At 40.2% G+C, this 18,191-nt stretch overlaps 1 protein-coding gene across 1 annotated transcript; it reads left to right on the plus strand.

Moving 5' to 3' along the window:
• Positions 1-10,149: 10,149 nt before the first annotated feature.
• On the plus strand, positions 10,150-16,776 carry IL26 (interleukin 26). Its single transcript, XM_014963574.1, has 4 exons — positions 10,150-10,320; positions 10,693-10,749; positions 12,192-12,323; positions 16,630-16,776. The coding sequence occupies exons 1-4, from the start codon at positions 10,150-10,152 to the stop codon at positions 16,774-16,776; spliced, it is 507 nt and encodes a 168-aa protein (XP_014819060.1).
• The last annotated feature ends 1,415 nt before the right edge of the window (positions 16,777-18,191 follow it).

Below are 18,191 nucleotides of genomic sequence, written 5' to 3' on the forward strand. Positions count from 1 at the left end.
TTGTTGGGCTAAAATTATCCAGACTTTGGTTTTGGTTAACTCTTATCAAACATGTCTCTCAAATTTCTGGTTTGACCAACCTTTCTCCTCTAGCAGTTATTCTTTATAATGTGATTCCTTTCAGTCATAGAATAATAGAATCATAGAATCGTCTAGGTTGGAAGAGACCCTTGGGATCATCGAGTCCAACCATCTACCCTACTCTACAAAGTCCTCCCCTACACCATGTCCCTTAGCACTGCATCTAAACGGCCCTTAAACACAGCCAGGGATGGTGACTCCCCCCCCTCCCTGGGCAGCCTGTTCCAATGCCCTATCACTCTTCCGGTGAAAAATTCTTTCCTAATGTTCAATCTAAACCTACCCTGTTGGAGCTTGAAGCCGTTCCCTCTCGTTCTGTCACTAATTACCTGTGAGAAGAGACCAGCACCAACCTCTCTACAGTGTCCTTTCACGTAGTTGTAGAGAGTGATGAGGTCTCCCCTAAGCCTCCTCTTCCTCATACTAAACAGTCCCAATAGTCTTGAATAGCAGAAGAAAATGTAGGTTGTCTCTCTCTTTTTCACAAAAAAAAAGATAATTGAGATTTTAGGTAGATAATCCCAGATTTAGGGATTATCAATTCTGATGCTCATTTTCACTCTGGTAACTCAAAAAGGGAGAATACTTGTTCATCAAGCACAGCATTTGGCAAACAATATGACTATTATGTAGGCATTAACTTCTTCAACACAGTGATCATTTCTCCTGCACCTAACAGATTATTATTATGTTTATTAAGTTTATTAAGTTTATTATTATTAAGTTTAGAAAAGCATCTCACTTTGGCGGGCCCCTTGTGTGCCCCAGAAAGTGCAAGGCAGTTACTTGCAGCTGAGACATCTGGTTTAACCGGTGAGGTTGAAACCTCCAAATCAAGGAGTTGCTCAGTCTTGGCATCATGCTCTCATTTTTAATCTGTCAATGGTTCAGTTGTTACATGACAAGGACTTCTGGGCAGTGACTGGGAACACACCAAAAAAAAATAATCAGTGACCAAGACTCTGACCCTGCAAGTTGGTAAAACACCACAAGTTTTCCTCATTTTGATAATAGCCTTGTATGAGTCATCTGCCCTAAGTTTGGTGCCAGAAGATTAGCTAGCAAATTCTGAGGTGCTGCCCAGAGGTCCCCGCAAAGCCTGTCTCTAGCTCCATCATCAGAAAGGATGTTAGGCAGATGAGGAGAGGTATCCTCTGAGGGTTTGGTCCCCTCCATCAGCCCCAGGGGATCAGCACAGATTCAGACATCCAACCTCCAGTGGTCTATGGCTGGCCATGACAAATCCCAGTCATAGACTTCAGGATGTTATGTTGCTCATGAGTCAAGCTACTAGCAAGAGAAAGAACCAGAAACAAGCAGCTTTGTCTATGCCATTTTACTTTGGAAACCTTTTGGCACTAAGAATGTAAATTTAGATTTCGTTTTTAATTTCTTAACTGTTTTCCACTGGTACTTTTTATACTACTTGCAGTTATGAACTTCAGTTTGTGTTGGTAACCCACTGGCATTGGAAATGTAGAAATAATAAAAATCCGTTTTGGTGAGACAAATGTAAGGTTTCTCTGAAAATCGAAAGAAGGGAGCAACTCATCTTTTCTACACTTCTGAAAAGTAAAACAGAGAATTTCTTAGAGTTGCACCATCAAGTTTTGGCTTGGAGGGTTAGGTTTAAGCCATAATCTCATCATCAGAACCGAGATAAGAAAGAGGTTGCAGGTTGCAGATTGATAAATTATCTCTTGTTCTTTACCGTGTGGTTACAAGAGTATATGACAAATAAAATGTCTGCTTTTCAGAAGTGACAGATTAGTAAAAATAAACCTCAGTATGTTCAGAGGTTTGGGCAGAAATTTCAGACTTGGGGTACTATCCAGGGCTTGCTTGCAAGTTTTGAAAGAGGTTGGCTGAATATCAAGGCAACAAATCTTCTGATTTTTATGGAACTGCAATCTGAATGAGGGGAAATACACTAGAAAAATCCTCCTTCCCAAGGAAAGGAATTCTCATGTGGAAAATTTGTTTTCAAATAATCTAATCTAAACCTGGAAATGTGAGGAAACATTTTACAATCCCTGAAGAGCTTATTTGATGTCTGGCATTGGGTCAAAATTCACGAAAGTTTGCAATGAGACTGATAAAAACTTCTCAAATAGGTATAAGTACTGAAAATTTTTATTAGAGATGGAGAAAAAGTCATTAAAATCAATGTTGCCTATACAGAGGGGTATAGATTTAACCTCTTTCTGCTTGATGTAACAAATACAAATAACCAGAAGAATGATGGCAAAGGAAAATCTGGGGTTTTTTTAAGCAAATGGTAGCCCTGAAGCTTTGGCTTACACTGGAAGACTTTTTCCACTGGATTTTTTTTTTTTTTTTTCTGCTGATAGAAAATAGGCTTTGTGAAGAAATAAATGTTTTTGTTGCTTTTCTATGTAAGTGTTTATTTTCTCCTGGAAATTCAAAAACTGGAAAGCCCAGCACTGACATTATATTGTAAAAAATACATGTGTTGTTCATTCATGGGTTGTTCACTGGAAACTGTGGGTCTATATTTTAAAAAAATGAAAAGTAGCTCTTTTCATAGGGAGAACTTCAACAACTTCCTAATTTGTTTCACTTCACCCCTACAAGCATATTAGATGATTTAAACTTTTGTCAGTTACAAAATTAACAGGATGTATGGTAGTTTGTAAAGTCAGTGTTCAGGTCTCTAACTGTAATGTTGCACATAAGGATTTAATAAAAAACTTTACTAAATCTGCAACTATTAAGAGATGGGATACTTCTCATTTATCTAAGAAACTCTTAAAGAAGGTGTCTGTTAAAAGACCTCTTCCATGGTTTAAAACATTGTGCATGTTTTTATGTATTGTACTACAGACTAAAGAAATAGTAAAGCCTAAAAATAGGCTTAAGATTGAAACTTCAGACAAGCAAACCATCCAAAATTAGATATAACCAGTACTTTACTTTTCCCTAAGTTTCTAAAATAAATTATGAATAATGTAGGAAATGTAAACTTCTTTATTATCTCCTTGGTTTCCAGATCTAACCCATATCATCATTAATATCTGCTGAATTAGATTTAATTATTTTAATTGCAATAAGCAGTGCTGTCTTTCAGATGGTAACACAAAGTTTCCCCATCGTTTTAATTGGAAAAAGCCCTCAAAAATTCCCTGATCTAAAGTGAAAATCTCAATGCATATTTTGACATGTAGCATCTGTTCTTCCTGTAGAAGTGTTACTTATATTTTGTGATATTTTATTTTTCTAGAACTTTTAGGAATCTTTGCAATACAGTCTCATTTTTATAAATACTGCCAACAAGAAACACAGATTATACTGCACCCTCAGGTACTTCTCTAGTGGCCTGTGCCACAGGATTTTACTTGCTTTGGAAAACAAAGCTCTCATAAGTAATTCATTGGGATTCTATGTCTTCTCTAGGAAAAATGTGCCAGATGTGATGATATCCAATAATTTAAAAAGTAAATTCATTGAAAGCAGCACTTCACAAAGTAAACAGACATACAATGGGAAGTGGAGAAGTCCAGAGACATGAAGGGGTTTTGACTGAAACCTGGGGAGATGGCACTGTGGCAGCAATCTCTGAATAAATGTCATAGACTTCTCAGGGGTCTGAGAAGGACTACTTCTGAGGGAAAGGTAGCAGAGAAAAACAACACATTTATTACCAATAGGCTTAAGTTCAGCAGAGGGAGAATGGCACCACCAGTGGAAAAATGCGCTGGAATATCATCTTGTTACCTACTGCGCTGCTGCTTCCGTTGCTTTTATTCTTCAGTGCTACCATTGGAGAATTGAGTTTGCACCTGTTCTGCAGCAGTCAGTCGAACAGTGGCCAGGATTTTGGCACAAATCTCACTCGAGAGAGAAATGTGTCCTGAGAAATGGCTTATCAAGTATTTCCCATTTCACTGTGCATGAGTTCTTGTTGGTATTCAAAAGTGGCAGGATAAAACTGATTCAGTTTTCAGCAAACAGAAACCTTCAGCTCCAAAACAGATGGAAGACCTCAGTTCTTTACTATGGAGATATACTGCAAGCAAACATTTTTTAAATAGTTGTTGTTTTTTTTAAAATGAAAGACTATTATTGCCAATAAAGATCAGCTACAATGATTTTTCTTAATGTGATTTGTTTTGCTACTTGCTGTTAACAGAGCCATGCCAGCTGAAAGATCCAATGCCAGTACTGTTCACCAATATCTGGTTAGTTTACTTGTACTTCTGTATGTCCTGAGTTATCACTGTAGCTTCTGAATACTGTCCAGAAATTCTATTTCATTACTATTTAAAATTATATTTCAAAATTTGTTTCTCACAGGACAGCTGCCTCTGAGCAGTCAGTTCAATTCATGTCTTAAATAATGTTCTTTTCCAACACTAAGAAATCTTTCCAGAATGGAGGCTGTAGTTTCTGCAGCTTCCCAATCTTCCAGCCCAGCTCCCAGTTGATATAACCCATAGAGCTGTGCATGCATACTGTGTTGGCATTGCCAAGATGCTCAGGGATGTCCTGAGTTAAGAGAATGGAAGGGAAAAAAACTTAAAAAATTAAATTTAACATGAGAAGCAAGCAAGAAAGGTGAAAAAAAATCAAGGGGATAGAGAAAACTGAAAAACGGCGCAGAAAAGTAGAAGGAGAGAGAAGCTTTGCAGTATGAGAGTGGTGCCATGCAAACTGACCCACTTCTACCAGCCTAGATGCTGTGGGCATCCTCCTCCCCCAGAACTGGGCCCAGGTTTCCATTCGGTTTGCTTTTTCCTGTCATAATTTTAGTACAACCTCTTTATAAAGCCATGATGAAATTACAAGAAAAAACAGGTCACAGAGTCTTGATTACTCCTCTATGTCGCAAGAGAAAAGGAAGGGTTTGGAATAGCCGCCTGCCTACGGGGGCAAGCTGAGCTGTCTGATATTGCTGAGCACATCTATACACTCCGCAGTAATACTGCTGTACAGGGATTTCCTACTGTGAGTTTGGTGGTAGCAGACAAATGTTTTCTAAAGAGTTTGGGGACTGAATCACTGTCGTTATGTGAAATCACTTGACTGGTTCATGGGAATGATGGGAACACGCTTGAACACTTTTTCATATCTCTTTCTTTCATAATCTCTTTTCTCAAATGCAAGGAGAATATGACTAGTAAAGGCTGTATACATAAGTTTTATGCCAAATTAAGCTCCTTGTCTAGCCATGAAGTGATTACTGATTTTTAATTACACAGCTGGAGACATTTGAAAGTCATCTTGCGATATTCAGGAGGTACTGAGCATTCTTTCAAAGCAGCTAATCCTTGGTCATAAAAATAATACTGCTTTGAAAACTTAAACTGTTGTCTATTGTCTGCACACAGAGGAAAATTTTAGTTTTTGTACCTTGGTGATTTCAAACTGGACCCTGAATATACTCTGTACTCTATTTCTGAAAAGACTCAATGTGCTGAGACCTTCCTATAAGATGGCTGAAGTAAAAATAGCATGACAGAAAATTGTTGGACATCTGTCACCAAAGTGAAACACAGAACCAGGCCAGTAACACAGGGAAATCCACCACTTGAACCTGTGCTGTTTCTTGAAGATGAGAGCAGATGAACAGCATGTGTTATAGCAATTCATATTTGAGGGTTACTCAAAAGGTGTTACTCATAAAGTGCAAAGAGATGCAAATGCCCAGAGGAAATGTAATTGGGTTTGGGTTTTTATTTGGTTTTTGGTTTTTTTTTTTTGGTTTGGTTTGTCTTCTTCTAGGTTTGAGTCTGATTTTTGCTTTACTTAACACCTTAAAATTTTTATGAAGGTTGTCTAAGGCATAGAATGAAAAAATTCTGAGTGTGGTGGAGTTATAGCCCTGGTGGCAGAGGGCCACAGAGATAATTAAGGGACTGGAGCATCTTTCATTTGAGGAGAGGCAGCAAGAGTTGGGACTGTTCAGCCTGGAGAAGGGAAGGGACAAGGAGATTTTATCAATGTGTATAAATACCTGAGGAGAGGGGAGTGAAGAAGAAAGACAGGCTCCTCTCATGGTGGCACTAGAGGCAATAGGCACAAATTAAAATGCATGAAATCCCATCTGAAACCAATAAGACAGTTTTTTACTGTGAGGGTGTCAAAACATTGGCACGTGTTGCCCAGAGAGGTTGTGGAGTCCCATCTTCAGAGATATTCAAAATCTGACAGGACACAGTGCCAGGCAACTGGCTCTAGGTGGCCCTGCTTGAGTGGGAGGGTTGGACAAGATGACCTGCAGACGTCCCTTTCAGGCCTTTGTTGCCCTTTAACAAAAGTAGTTAGAGGCACCCAGACAGGCTATCCTACAGGGATGCCCCTATCCTATAGTGCGGGTGTGTCATGGGAACAAGCGTAGTGATTTTGTAGTTAGGGATGAGAAAGGCACCAGACTGACATTCAGTCCTAGGCATCCGATGTTTTTAGCTTTCTTTACATCATCACAATTTTGGCTATGGAGGGCATCTTCCTATCCAGAGCGGTGTATGTACAATATTTAAGCAGGAGTTGCTAGTACCATCTGTTTGTGTTATTCTGCTGTTCCCTGCCTTTTATGACTGTTGCAGCTGATGACAGTGAATCATTGGGTGCTTGTGTGCTGAGTTTGCATGGGTAATTTAGGCATCCATGTCTGAAAAATAGGCTCATAATAGTTCAGTAACTGTACAAAATCCACAGCTGCTCCAAAGTTTCCTATTATAATAACAGAAAGTCACAAGAAACAGTGTTTAAACACCAGTGGGTATTTTGTGCATACCTATGTACCTATGTTCATTGCAACCATGTTCAGATAATTGCAGAATCAATTTTGGATGCTAGGAGCTGCTCTGCTCCAAACTTCTCTCTCCAATGGAGGCACTAGGATATCTCGATTTTTTCATGTCCTACAGTAGTATTGTCACCATCAGTTTTTGGAAATTCTCACTAGACTTCATTGTTACTCATCAGATTAGCACAAATCCTGCAGCTCTCCATGTAGACCTATTATTTTTCAGAAGACGAAACAGAATAAGGGAACAAAGGAAATAGAAGAGAATAGTTTTAAGAGCCAGCATAACATTAGCAGCAGCCAAGTAAATATGAGTAACGTTTATAGGAAGTACACGACTAACTAGTTTCCTAGTTGTACTAACAGGAAATAAAATAAACAGAAAATGTGAAAGGTGAGAAGATTCAGAAGTAAGAAACTAGATGAGGCTTTTTATGGATGGAGATCAGAAAGTTTTTCAAAGGCAAAACAACCAGTAGATATGATTGTTATCTTAAATGGATTAACGGAACTTTGCAGCAGTGGAAGATACATCCGTTTATTCTACGTAGATCAGAAGAATTTAATATTAATAATATTTACTGAACTCATATAGATCAAGGCAATTCCATGGTTCACAATAAGGCGAAGAGAGGATCTTCTCCAGGCTGGTGGTCTCATGCACTCAAGTGGAGCTTAGGTCACACAAAACCTTCTTGGAAACTTGGTCCCTAGCCAAGGTGAAACAGGCAAGATTTTATTCTCTAAAAAGTTGGCTACTCTGTCAGTTTTTCTTACTCTGTTTCCTTAGTTATTTTCTCTCTTTCATTCTCATGATCACAAACTTTACACATTTTGTATTGATGTAACACATGAACTTTTCATGTGTTACCAGTATTCTATTATTCCTTAAGTATTCTTTGATACTGTACATCTAAAATGTTCTGCATGGAGAGAGCACATTTCCTTTGGGGTAGGCTTCTTGAACTCCTATGGTTCCTAGCCTAGGTCTGGAAGTCAATGTGCTGTATGATGTGTTGCTGTTCTCAGACTGACTCTAGACATATCAGTTCCACTGCCCATACAAAGCTTTGGGGGTCTTTTCTGTCTTCATTGCTAAAAAGGCTGGAGTCCTTGAATTAATTTCTTCCTTCACTTCATATAACTTTGAAATACTGAATGATACTGGTTCTTTGGCATTCTACATTATTTATACCATAATTACATCTGAGTGCCAAACTGGCAGTAAAATCCAGTGTACAAAGTGCTACACAAGACCCCGAAAGAAAAGACTATCTTTGTTCTGAATAAGTAACAGATGAGAAAGTTAAAGAATATTGGCTATTCTCTGACTAGTAATTAAGTCAGCATATCAAAAAAGGTGGAAGTGTAACTGATTTTACAGGATTAGATATTAAATGGTACCCACCATCATTCTATGACAGGAAAGATAGGAAAGCTCTATTTCAATTTTTTTTTTAAATTTATTTTTTAAATATGGCTACCGTACATCTGCATCCATCTGCCTCCTTTTACACCAATAAGTTAAAAAGTTAGCCAATTCAGTAAGATGTCTGCTGGTTCATGTGCAGGGTTCTCTGGAGCCCAACGCAACAGTGTCAATGTTACAGACCCCTAATCACTGTGACAGGAGCTCACAGAACAGACAAAATGAAACCTGTGGGTTCAAGGGTTTTCCAGCAAGATCAGAACTTTCAGAGATGTTGAAATTTATCGATTTTCTTGTGAAAAGCCATTACAGACTGGCTACATGACCCATTTATTCCATTTAGTTGACCAGGGACTATCAGACATTGGGAAACGCAAAGCAGTTTTGCATTCTGACTCTACTCTTGCTATCATCTGAGATCCTCTTCTAGGAACAAGCTAGGAATAAGTGGCTGACCCGCTGTCCACGTACCTTGTACGCTGAGGCTTAGTGCAACTCATCTGGCAAGCCTGACAGCTTTTAGAGAATTTAAGTACAGACCACAGTTCAAATGAGCACTAAAATGCGCATTGGGTCTCAGGTCTCCATCAACTCCACTTTCCAAAAGTCTAAGCTCTCCTCCCCTGATTGATTAGCTTTGTCTCTGGACCCCATCAGCACTTCAGTGCTGGTGAAGCTACTGGGATGTATGGATTGTCCTGGGGAAAAATGCATTTCCCAGAGCAGTTACAGATGGATCCTTGAAGCTGGATGTGAGTCCAGCTTGGTCTGGTATCTGCGTTTGTTTCTGTAAATGTTCAGTGGCCATTTACGGTGGGATCAAGGCTGGATGAATTATCAGGCTCACTTGAGATAAGCTCATCTAACATTCCAGATCAGGTTGGACAGGGCTCTGAGCAACCTGATGTAGTTGAAGATGTCCCAGCTCATTGCAGAAGGGTTGGACTAGATGACATTTAAAGGTTCCTTCCAACCCAAGCTGTTCTATGGTTCTGTGATTCTATGATTCTTTGATTCTATGACTTGGCCTTTTTCAGAAACAGGAGACACAGTCTGCCCAATCTCAGTTTGAGCGACTTTGTGTAAGAGTGACCATCTGGTTCCATGGTTTTACTTTTACCACCTCCATGGTGGGTATACTGAGACCTTGCACATTATTTCTGTTCATGAGGCAACTTCATAGCTAGACATGCCCCAGTCCTTGAACAGAGCCCTCCCTGGAGCCTTCCCTTGTACACTAAACAGCCTTCTGCTTCTATTGGAGCAGATCAAAACAGGAAACAAACTTATTTGCTACTAACTACTGTACCCCTGTAACGAAACACTTCTCAGAGACTGGACAGTGAAGTTTTCATGGCAGTGCAGTCCATCTTCCTTATAGATAACTGATTTTCTAGTGCTTCTTAGGGTTATTGCCTTTCAGAAAAGTGCTGCCATAAGGCTTTGTGGAAAAATAAAAAAAAACAATTTCACACATTCTGTATACTTTGTTATGAAACCAAACTAACCACCTCAACTACTTTTTCCTCACTTGACCACCATTTAAATGAAAGAAGACTTCTCACATGAGAGGGAAGTTCTTCTTTCTTGGAAACCTTGACCCTGTTGCCAGTAAATATGGAGATATCGTTTAGAAAAACGTCACAGATGATTGTGGTCAAATTTGTTGAAAGTGGAGCAAGATGTATAAAAAAGCACAGCAACAATACTGATCAGCCAGCATACGAGCAATAGGTTATCTACGTGAGCATCTCAGTGCAGAAGATGCTTTGAGGGTTAACAAAATTAGGTTAACCTCTGTCATCTAACCAGTCTTGCTGTATCACATACGCTGCTGTGACTGTAGAGTCACGAAGATTTGGGAGCGAAGATGAAAGTATATTCTATTTTCAGATCTGGGCGTTTTTTGGTTCTGCTCTGTCTTTTCGCTGTGGAAGGCAAAAAGTCACCTACAGGAAAGCATACCTGCCGAAAAGGACTTCTCTCCCAAGTGACAGAGAACCTGTATATCAAGGCAACTAGTTTAAAATCATCTGTTCCTGTAAGTTGATCCCACTAGTTGAAAAGTTTATTGTATTTATAGATGTTTCTTTACCAGCTTCATTACTGAGCACCTGGAAACTTTAATAATACGAATCATTTCTACAGTCCTGAGAGACAGGGTAATGCTGCTACTCGTTTTGCAAAGATGGGAAAAGAGAAGATGCATAGAGAGTTGGGATTAGTTTGCCAGGGAGTTTGCCATGGAAGAAGTTTGTAGCTAGGTTGGGATTTGAACACAGATTTGCTGAGTCCTTATATTACATCTGAATGAGATGATGATGATTACTATTAAGTTTTGTACAAAACAGACTTAAAACTGTCTCCCTTCCTCTGCTTAGGTTAATTAATACTGGCACATTGCATTTTACAGAAGGATCTCATCAAGAACACAAGACTGCTTAAAAAGACAACAAAAATACTGTTTATGGTAAGATTTATACTACTGGTTTTTCATTTTCTTGCTTTGATTTTATTTTGGTCAGTAGAGATAGGAATGTGTGATCAAAAGGGATGACAGATAACACAAAAATCACTTGTGTTTAACTGGGAAGGACATTATATTTATCAGAGTTGTACATTTAATGAAGTCCTTTGCTTAGAGGAAGAGTGTTATCTCTGCCGCATAGAAAGGGATGCTCTGACTCATTTTCCCCTGGAAATGAGGGGAGAGTTGAGCATGAAACGGGGAGAAAGAGGTGGATTTAGAAAGCCTGGCTGGAAGCACTTCTTCTACGTGGTGCTCTGCCGGGACATTTAGTGTAAGGGTGTTTGCTGTTTGCAGAGGAGGGTGCTTGTGGCAGCACTTGCTCCTCCTGTGTGCATCTGGCTGTCGATGATCCTCCCCAGCAACGCTTTTCAGGCCCCATTCACCTGAGGGCCAGGGCCACAGCCACCATCCCAGCAGCTGAGGCACCTTCTGCTGAGGGTGTGTGGTACTGTGGTTGCCCCAGGGATGCTGCAGAGCAGCTGGGACACCCAAGGAACTGCTTTGGGCTTTGACCTCTGCAGGTGCACTGGAAGAGGGAGATCAGAGATTCAGCATGGGAGTGAGACACAAAACTCGGGGTGCCTATTTGTAAGTGACTACAAGTGTGTGAGATGTTTTAGCTTCCTTAACACAGAGATCTAGGGCCAACTGAGTCAGTTTATCCTTAAGCAGGATACTGGCCTTTGAACTCCCCTGGATCTCATTGATTACCTCGAGAGTGAAGGATCCTCACTTGCCTGTGGGACCTACATATGAACACCTGCATTTGGGTGGCTTGATCTGTAGCTGCATTGCCCTCCTGTTGGGAATTTCACACCTGATACTTGGTTTCATTGCCTAAAAATAGTCATATAGCCATTTGAAATACCTTTGGGTATCCAAGAGATCCAACAGGCCAGGCAGATATGACACAGCGTATAAAGGATGACTGATCTCTTCTGGAGCAGCAGTTAGGGATGAACGGAATACCGTACACCATCTCAAATGGTATGGGACACTGATGTAGAGGAATGAAATAATGACACCCACAATGAATCCTACGATTTGGTCGAGATGGTCTGACTTAACTCCCAGTTTATCTTCCATTTATTCTTTGTGTGTTAAATAGATTTGTTGCTGTCACTTCTGTTCATGGTAGGTCTTACTAATACTGCTTTGGCTGCCAGCACAGCATCCTCCAGCCTTTCCTTCAGAAATCACAGGGGTACAGTGAGCTGTTTAAAGAAACAGGAAAGCAATCCAAATAGATACTAAAATTCATTAAATATTTTTTATTGATTGTATGCTTTCTAAACACGCATACTTTTACAAGGCTGAAGTTTTAGGTTAAAGTTCGCTTGTGAGGTTTTCATTTGGCAACTCTTTACCTGCTTTGTTTTCAGACAAACTGCAGTGTTCGAGATCAGCTTCTCTCCTTCTATGTGAAAAACGTTTTCAGTCATCTTGGAGTAGGAAGTGACAAGTTGTACATTATTAGTGCCTTCCAGGTCCTGCAAGAGAACATGAACACCTGTGTGAGTATATTCCTGGGAGCCAAACTATGTCCAGCTGAAAGGATAGGGAAGGGCTCCATCACAGTTTTTCAGCAGACAGAGAGGGTGATTCAGAGTCATGGTGTGTCCCACATCACAGAGGACCTGACTTCCCAAGGACTTCCCCTCTGGGGCCGGGGAAGTTTAACACCACTCATTTCCTCCCAGAGTGAGCTTTCAGGGAGCAGACAAGGTGGTGGAGATACCATGGAGACAAGCCACTTCCCTGCTGCTGATGTTGCCTTCTGCTGCCCTCTCAGCACCAAAGCTGCAAAGAGAGAGGGTAATCACAGGGAGAAATGTGGCTTTTTATGCTTCCGCGGTGTAACACTGCTAATGCTTTCCTTCTTCAGCAGCCTACCCACTGGATGCGTGTAATCTTTACTCGCTTGTCATCTCTGCTCCACCATACTGAATTTCGAAAGAGCCAGTGGTGTCTCATGAGTAAGCAGAGACCGCAATTATAAAGCACATTGGAGCGGTTTCCATGTGTTGGCTATGCCCGCAGTCAGAGCAGCTGGTCAGGGAATGATGCTACCAACAAAAGGTCCCTAGAGTGGATCCAGCTGTCCCAGGGTGGAGGAACTTTTACCAACACTTTTGTCATCATCCCACTCTGTAAATAACTACAGGACAGCAGTTAAAACACACTTTTGCCCATGCAAACATGCATACTAACATACTGTGATGCTAAGATGACAGTGTCACTTGTAAGTAATTTCTCTTCTTGTCTTAGTTTTAAGGGTAGATGAATAACCACAGGGCGTGCCTCAAAATTTTATGTCCTATGGCTATTTTTTTTCTCTCCTAAACCTGTAGTTCCCACAAGCCACAGTGTCCCCAAAAGTGGAGCGTGACTTATGTTGAAATATAACCATGGACATCCAGTCTATAGTAATTTTAAAAAGCAAGGGCAGCATGAGAACTCAATGAAATATTGAGGAATTAAAACTTTGTCTAATCTGAATTGTATGGTAGCATGACAGTAAAGGACATTGGTTCTACATGCAGACAAATATTTGCAATGCAAAAGTAAGCAGGTTCAGAAGTCTCTTTGCAGAGTTATAGCTCAGAACACAACCGGAATATCTGTAAAATTATTTGTAAAAAGATTCAAATATCAATAGGAGAAAACTCCACTGGCTTTCAGGTTCTGCATTTAAAACCATGCTAAACAGTTGCAATTGACACAGCATTCAACACACTGCTGTGGTTATCTGTGTCTGTCTAAAATTCCAGATATCGTATGCTGTAATATACTTTACAGAGATTTCATTCTTGTCTGGAAAAGCAATTACACCCTATACAAATCCCAGTACATGCTGAAGAGTTCAGACTGTCAACCGTGACTGAATTTAGAATATCAGTTATTCTAAAACACCATCAGTGACTGGAGCTTGCTGTATAACTAATACATTTTCTCTTGTGCTGTATAGAGACAGAGTTCTGCAGATTTCTCAAAGCTTCTTTTTCATAATTAGCGCCAGCGTTTTATCCAACACTTGTCTAAGCATAATAATTTACATTTCTGAATCTTAGAAAATACTGGTAGGAGAGAAAAGGCATCCTCTGGTAGTAGAAAAGCAATAGCTCTTTGTGAAATTATGGCTTGTCACTATTTTCTAGGAAATGAACATTTTTTAAAGTATGTATATCAATTCAAAGCCAACAATAAAACAATGTGAAAGTAATGGAAACTGTGAACAGAATGAAAGTAATGGATCCTTTGCTAATAACAAGTTTGGGGTTTCTCCATTATATTATTCCTCAATAAATGAGCAAACTCATTCATCCATCTACGCAAGCTCTTTAATTTTTATTATCTTGTTGAGTTATAGGACGTTTGTCAGAAGGAACGTCCACCATGGCAACATACTTATGTAATGAATTAGTTACCTTTCAAGGATAAAGTTCTTTACACAATTGAGGGTAACAGTTATAGCTTTATATACATATCTACCCTATGGTCTTTTGTAAACTTGGGCTCTAATTTGGCCAGCTAGAGGCACACATGATATTTAAAACCCCTAACATTTGTCTCCAAACCACTTCCAAAGACTTTGTATACTATATTATTATTACAATTCTCACCCTGATAGTTCTTTATTTTGTCCAAACAAGGAAACATTAATATTTTCCAATGATTTAGAAGCCTGAGTCCTGGTTTTCGAAAACAAATAGGTACTGAAATCTCTAAATCCTCTTTCTGCAGTGAAATCAGGCTCTTTCATTTAGGGTATGACTGCAAGGTAAACTGAACAGATATTTTTCCTTGGGTACTGGGAGCACTGACTTGCAGCATCACTGGCCTCAGCATAAGCCTGTTTACTTGCTCATGTGCCCTATTGAGTTGGTGACATTGCTGAGAACAGTACGAGGTTGCTTCTGAAGATGAATTTATGTTCCTACACCAGTAGCAGATTAGTGAAGTATGTGAGTGGAATGTGGAAAGGCAATACATTCACTGCAGGATTTTTAATCATTACTCTGTCATAATAGGCAGAGTTTGTAGACCTCTAGCAGACATTGCAGCACTGCTCACAATGTGTATTACTACTCAAGCCACCATAGTAATTTAAGGTCTATTCTGCTACCAAATTATTTCTGTGGAAATCAGCATCATACAAGCTGACCTTAAAAAAAAAAAGGAGCAAAAAAAAAGTCCCAAGTCAAAAAGAACTGCTCTAGTTAGAAGATTTTTAAAAGCTTATAAATAAGAGTTGCTTTTATTTACACTTTCATCCTGCAAGTTGACTTGAAAGAGAAGATGTTTGTTGCTCCTTTCTAAAACCTCTGTGTGAGGTAGAAAGAAGGACTAACCATCCTTTTCAGTGGAGTCACCTCTTTTCATATGAATTGAAGACCTTTGCCTTTTGCCTTTTCAAACATGTTGTCCTTGTTTATAGCTTGAAAAACATCAAATTTTCCCATTTTTTCCCTGAAAGAATGATTCTTCCCTTTGGAAAATCCTGAGAGCTGGTGAGTCAACAACCTGTGTTGCTCAGAAAAGTCAAAAAGAACTGCCCTAGTTAGAAGATTTTTAAAAGCTTATAAATAAGAGTTGCTTTTATTTACACTTTCATCCTGCAAGTTGACTTGAAAGAGAAGATGTTTGTTGCTCCTTTCTAAAACCTCTGTGTGAGGTAGAAAGAAGGACTAACCATCCTTTTCAGTGGAGTCACCTCTTTTCATATGAATTGAAGACCTTTGCCTTTTGCCTTTTCAAACATGTTGTCCTTGTTTATAGCTTGAAAAACATCAAATTTTCCCATTTTTTCCCTGAAAGAATGATTCTTCCCTTTGGAAAATCCTGAGAGCTGGTGAGTCAACAACCTGTGTTGCTCAGAAAAGTCATCCACGGAGCTCCAAAAAACCCAAGGTGTACTGGTTTTGGCCGTCTAGCACTGGTTGGTTGATCTGAGCTGGGTGGTGAGGAGAGGGCTGAGCCCAGTGGCGTCCCTGGTGTTCCCGCTGCTGGTGGTCCTCTGGGACAGAGCACCAGCCCACCTACACTGTCAGTCGTACCCTGGCTGGCTGGGTTAAACCTGGGGCACAGCCTTCGGGTCCTGTAGGATGAATTGATCAACTCTTTCCTTCCTAAAACCAGCTTCCAACTCAGATCTTATAGTGATAACACAGTCCTATGTCTCTGATATCACAGTGGGGGTAGAGGGATGCCAGAACTTGCAAGTAAGACATTGCTGAATGGTTTGGGTGGGATATTTGGGAGCCTGGTAGGATCTTGCTGGCAAAACTTCCAGTGATCTTAAGGGAAAACTTAGCTTGACAAAAGAGTGCAGGATTAGCCTGTAATTAGCCAGACAATAGAGAAATGAGCAGGAAAATAGGGGGAAGTATAAACCAACTTTATAAACATATTTGAAGAATTTGCAGAAATGCAGAAATGCAGAAAAATTGCCCTCTGTACTTTGCAAAGGTCTTTGACCCTTGCCTTCTCTGAAGGTTCAAAGTTAAAGTTGAATCTTAGAGCTACAAAAGCTGTAACTGTGACTGACATAAAGATCCATGAGATAAGTAGAAAATGTTTAATAAGGCTTAGTGGTACTCATATTACATTTTTTTATGCTGTGAACTCAGCCTGCCAGGAAGCACACAGGTAAAATAACACATTTGTGGTAGCAGGAGATGCTGAAACGATGCTGAGGTCACACATTTTACCAGTAGTCCTATGGTGCCACACTGTGGGTTGGACTCTCCCTCGTCACTATGTCTTCTCACCAGCATCTTTGCTGCAACAAGCTCTTTTGGTTTCTTCTCATCCTTTCAGCTTCCATGCGCTCCATCCACAAGGTTAACTTCTGCAGTCAAAAAATTAAAGAAAACGTTTCTTAAGGTAAGAGCAGGAGGCCTGGCTCCCAGCTGCAGTGTTCAAGGGCTGCAGGTTGGTTTTTTTCTCATGTCTGTATTTTCTTGACAGCTTGGAGAGAAGGGAATCTACAAGGCCATCAATGAGCTGGATATTCTCCTTCCCTGGATTCAGGCCTACATACAAACTATCATATGAAGAATGAGGAAGTGGCAGAAAACACGCTGCTTCTGCGCTATGGACAGATCCTTACCCAAAAGGCCTGAAAATCAACCAAGAGCCGGACACACAACGGGCCTGGCAGTCACTCTGTCCTACTGAAGGAGAGCCTCTGTAATACAGTGGCGTAAAGAGGGATTTTCAAGAGCTTTCACGGTTGGCCTGGCATAGCAGCTGTGCCTGTCCTGCAGTACGACAGCAGCCTCCAGAGCAGTTACTGCACGATGTACTTCTTGTCCTGCCTGCCAGCTGCCTCGCAGGCAGAGCCCTGGAAACATTACACGAGCATAACTTGAAATCTGCTACCGTGTGGATCAGGCACCACCTCCCATATGCTGTGGGCACGACCTAACCATGCCTTGTGTCTTGGGCCACCACGTGTGATTACAATTCAAAACAACGAGGACCACTTTTGAAAAATCCCTCCCCTAAGCGACACTTTTTTTTTTTTTTTGGTTATAGCTATGTAGCAGCATACACAAGCTGTTCTACATATAAATAAGAAAATTAATTATATACTGCTTATCATTATTATTAATTTAAGGTAATAATTGATCCTTAATAAACGTACTCAAATTCATGTCAAAAAATTTGGTCTAGGACTCATGCATGACTCAGATGTCACACGCTTTATACGAGACCACACAATGCAGAAAACAATAAATGGATTGCCTTTGACTAGGATTGCAAAATGGTTTGAGGAAGATTTATGGTAAGTTCTTACTCAAATGATGCTAGCGGTTTTCAAAATATCTTTCATATAGTACAGAACGAAGATGGAGTTCTGGTTTTGTCACATTTTACAGTTTTGCCAGAAGAAACTATCTAGGTGATGAAAATATTCTCAGTCTGTATGTTTGCACTTCCACAGGGGTGAGATTCTTCAAAATTTCAGATCTCATAGTGCTAATATATCAGAGGCATTGAATACATCTGTGTGTTGGCACCAAAGATCCTGAGCCAGATCCTCATCTGCGTTGTGGCCTTTTGCAGCCCAGGGGTGGTGGCTGTTCTCTGACAGGTGATCTTTTGGTTCCAGGGTCCAACTACATGTGCTCTCTGAAGAGCCTGTGGTCAGTGCACCTTCATTTTTATTCCTTCAGGGACCACTCAGAAACTCTCTGGGTTCCCCACACATGTGATAGCTTGAGAAGTAGGAGGCTCACTCTTGAACTCACAAAAGTGCCACCACTGCTGTTGGTGGGCTGTTGATCTTCATCCAGGTGAATTGTTAGTGGCTGGTGAGGGTTGAGGGGAGAGAAGAGCATCATTTCTTCTTTAAATTTGCAAATCACTGGATGCCC

Source organism: Calidris pugnax, unplaced genomic scaffold (assembly GCF_001431845.1).
Source record: "Calidris pugnax isolate Ruff unplaced genomic scaffold, ASM143184v1 scaffold44, whole genome shotgun sequence".
Taxonomy (NCBI): Eukaryota; Metazoa; Chordata; class Aves; order Charadriiformes; family Scolopacidae; genus Calidris; species Calidris pugnax.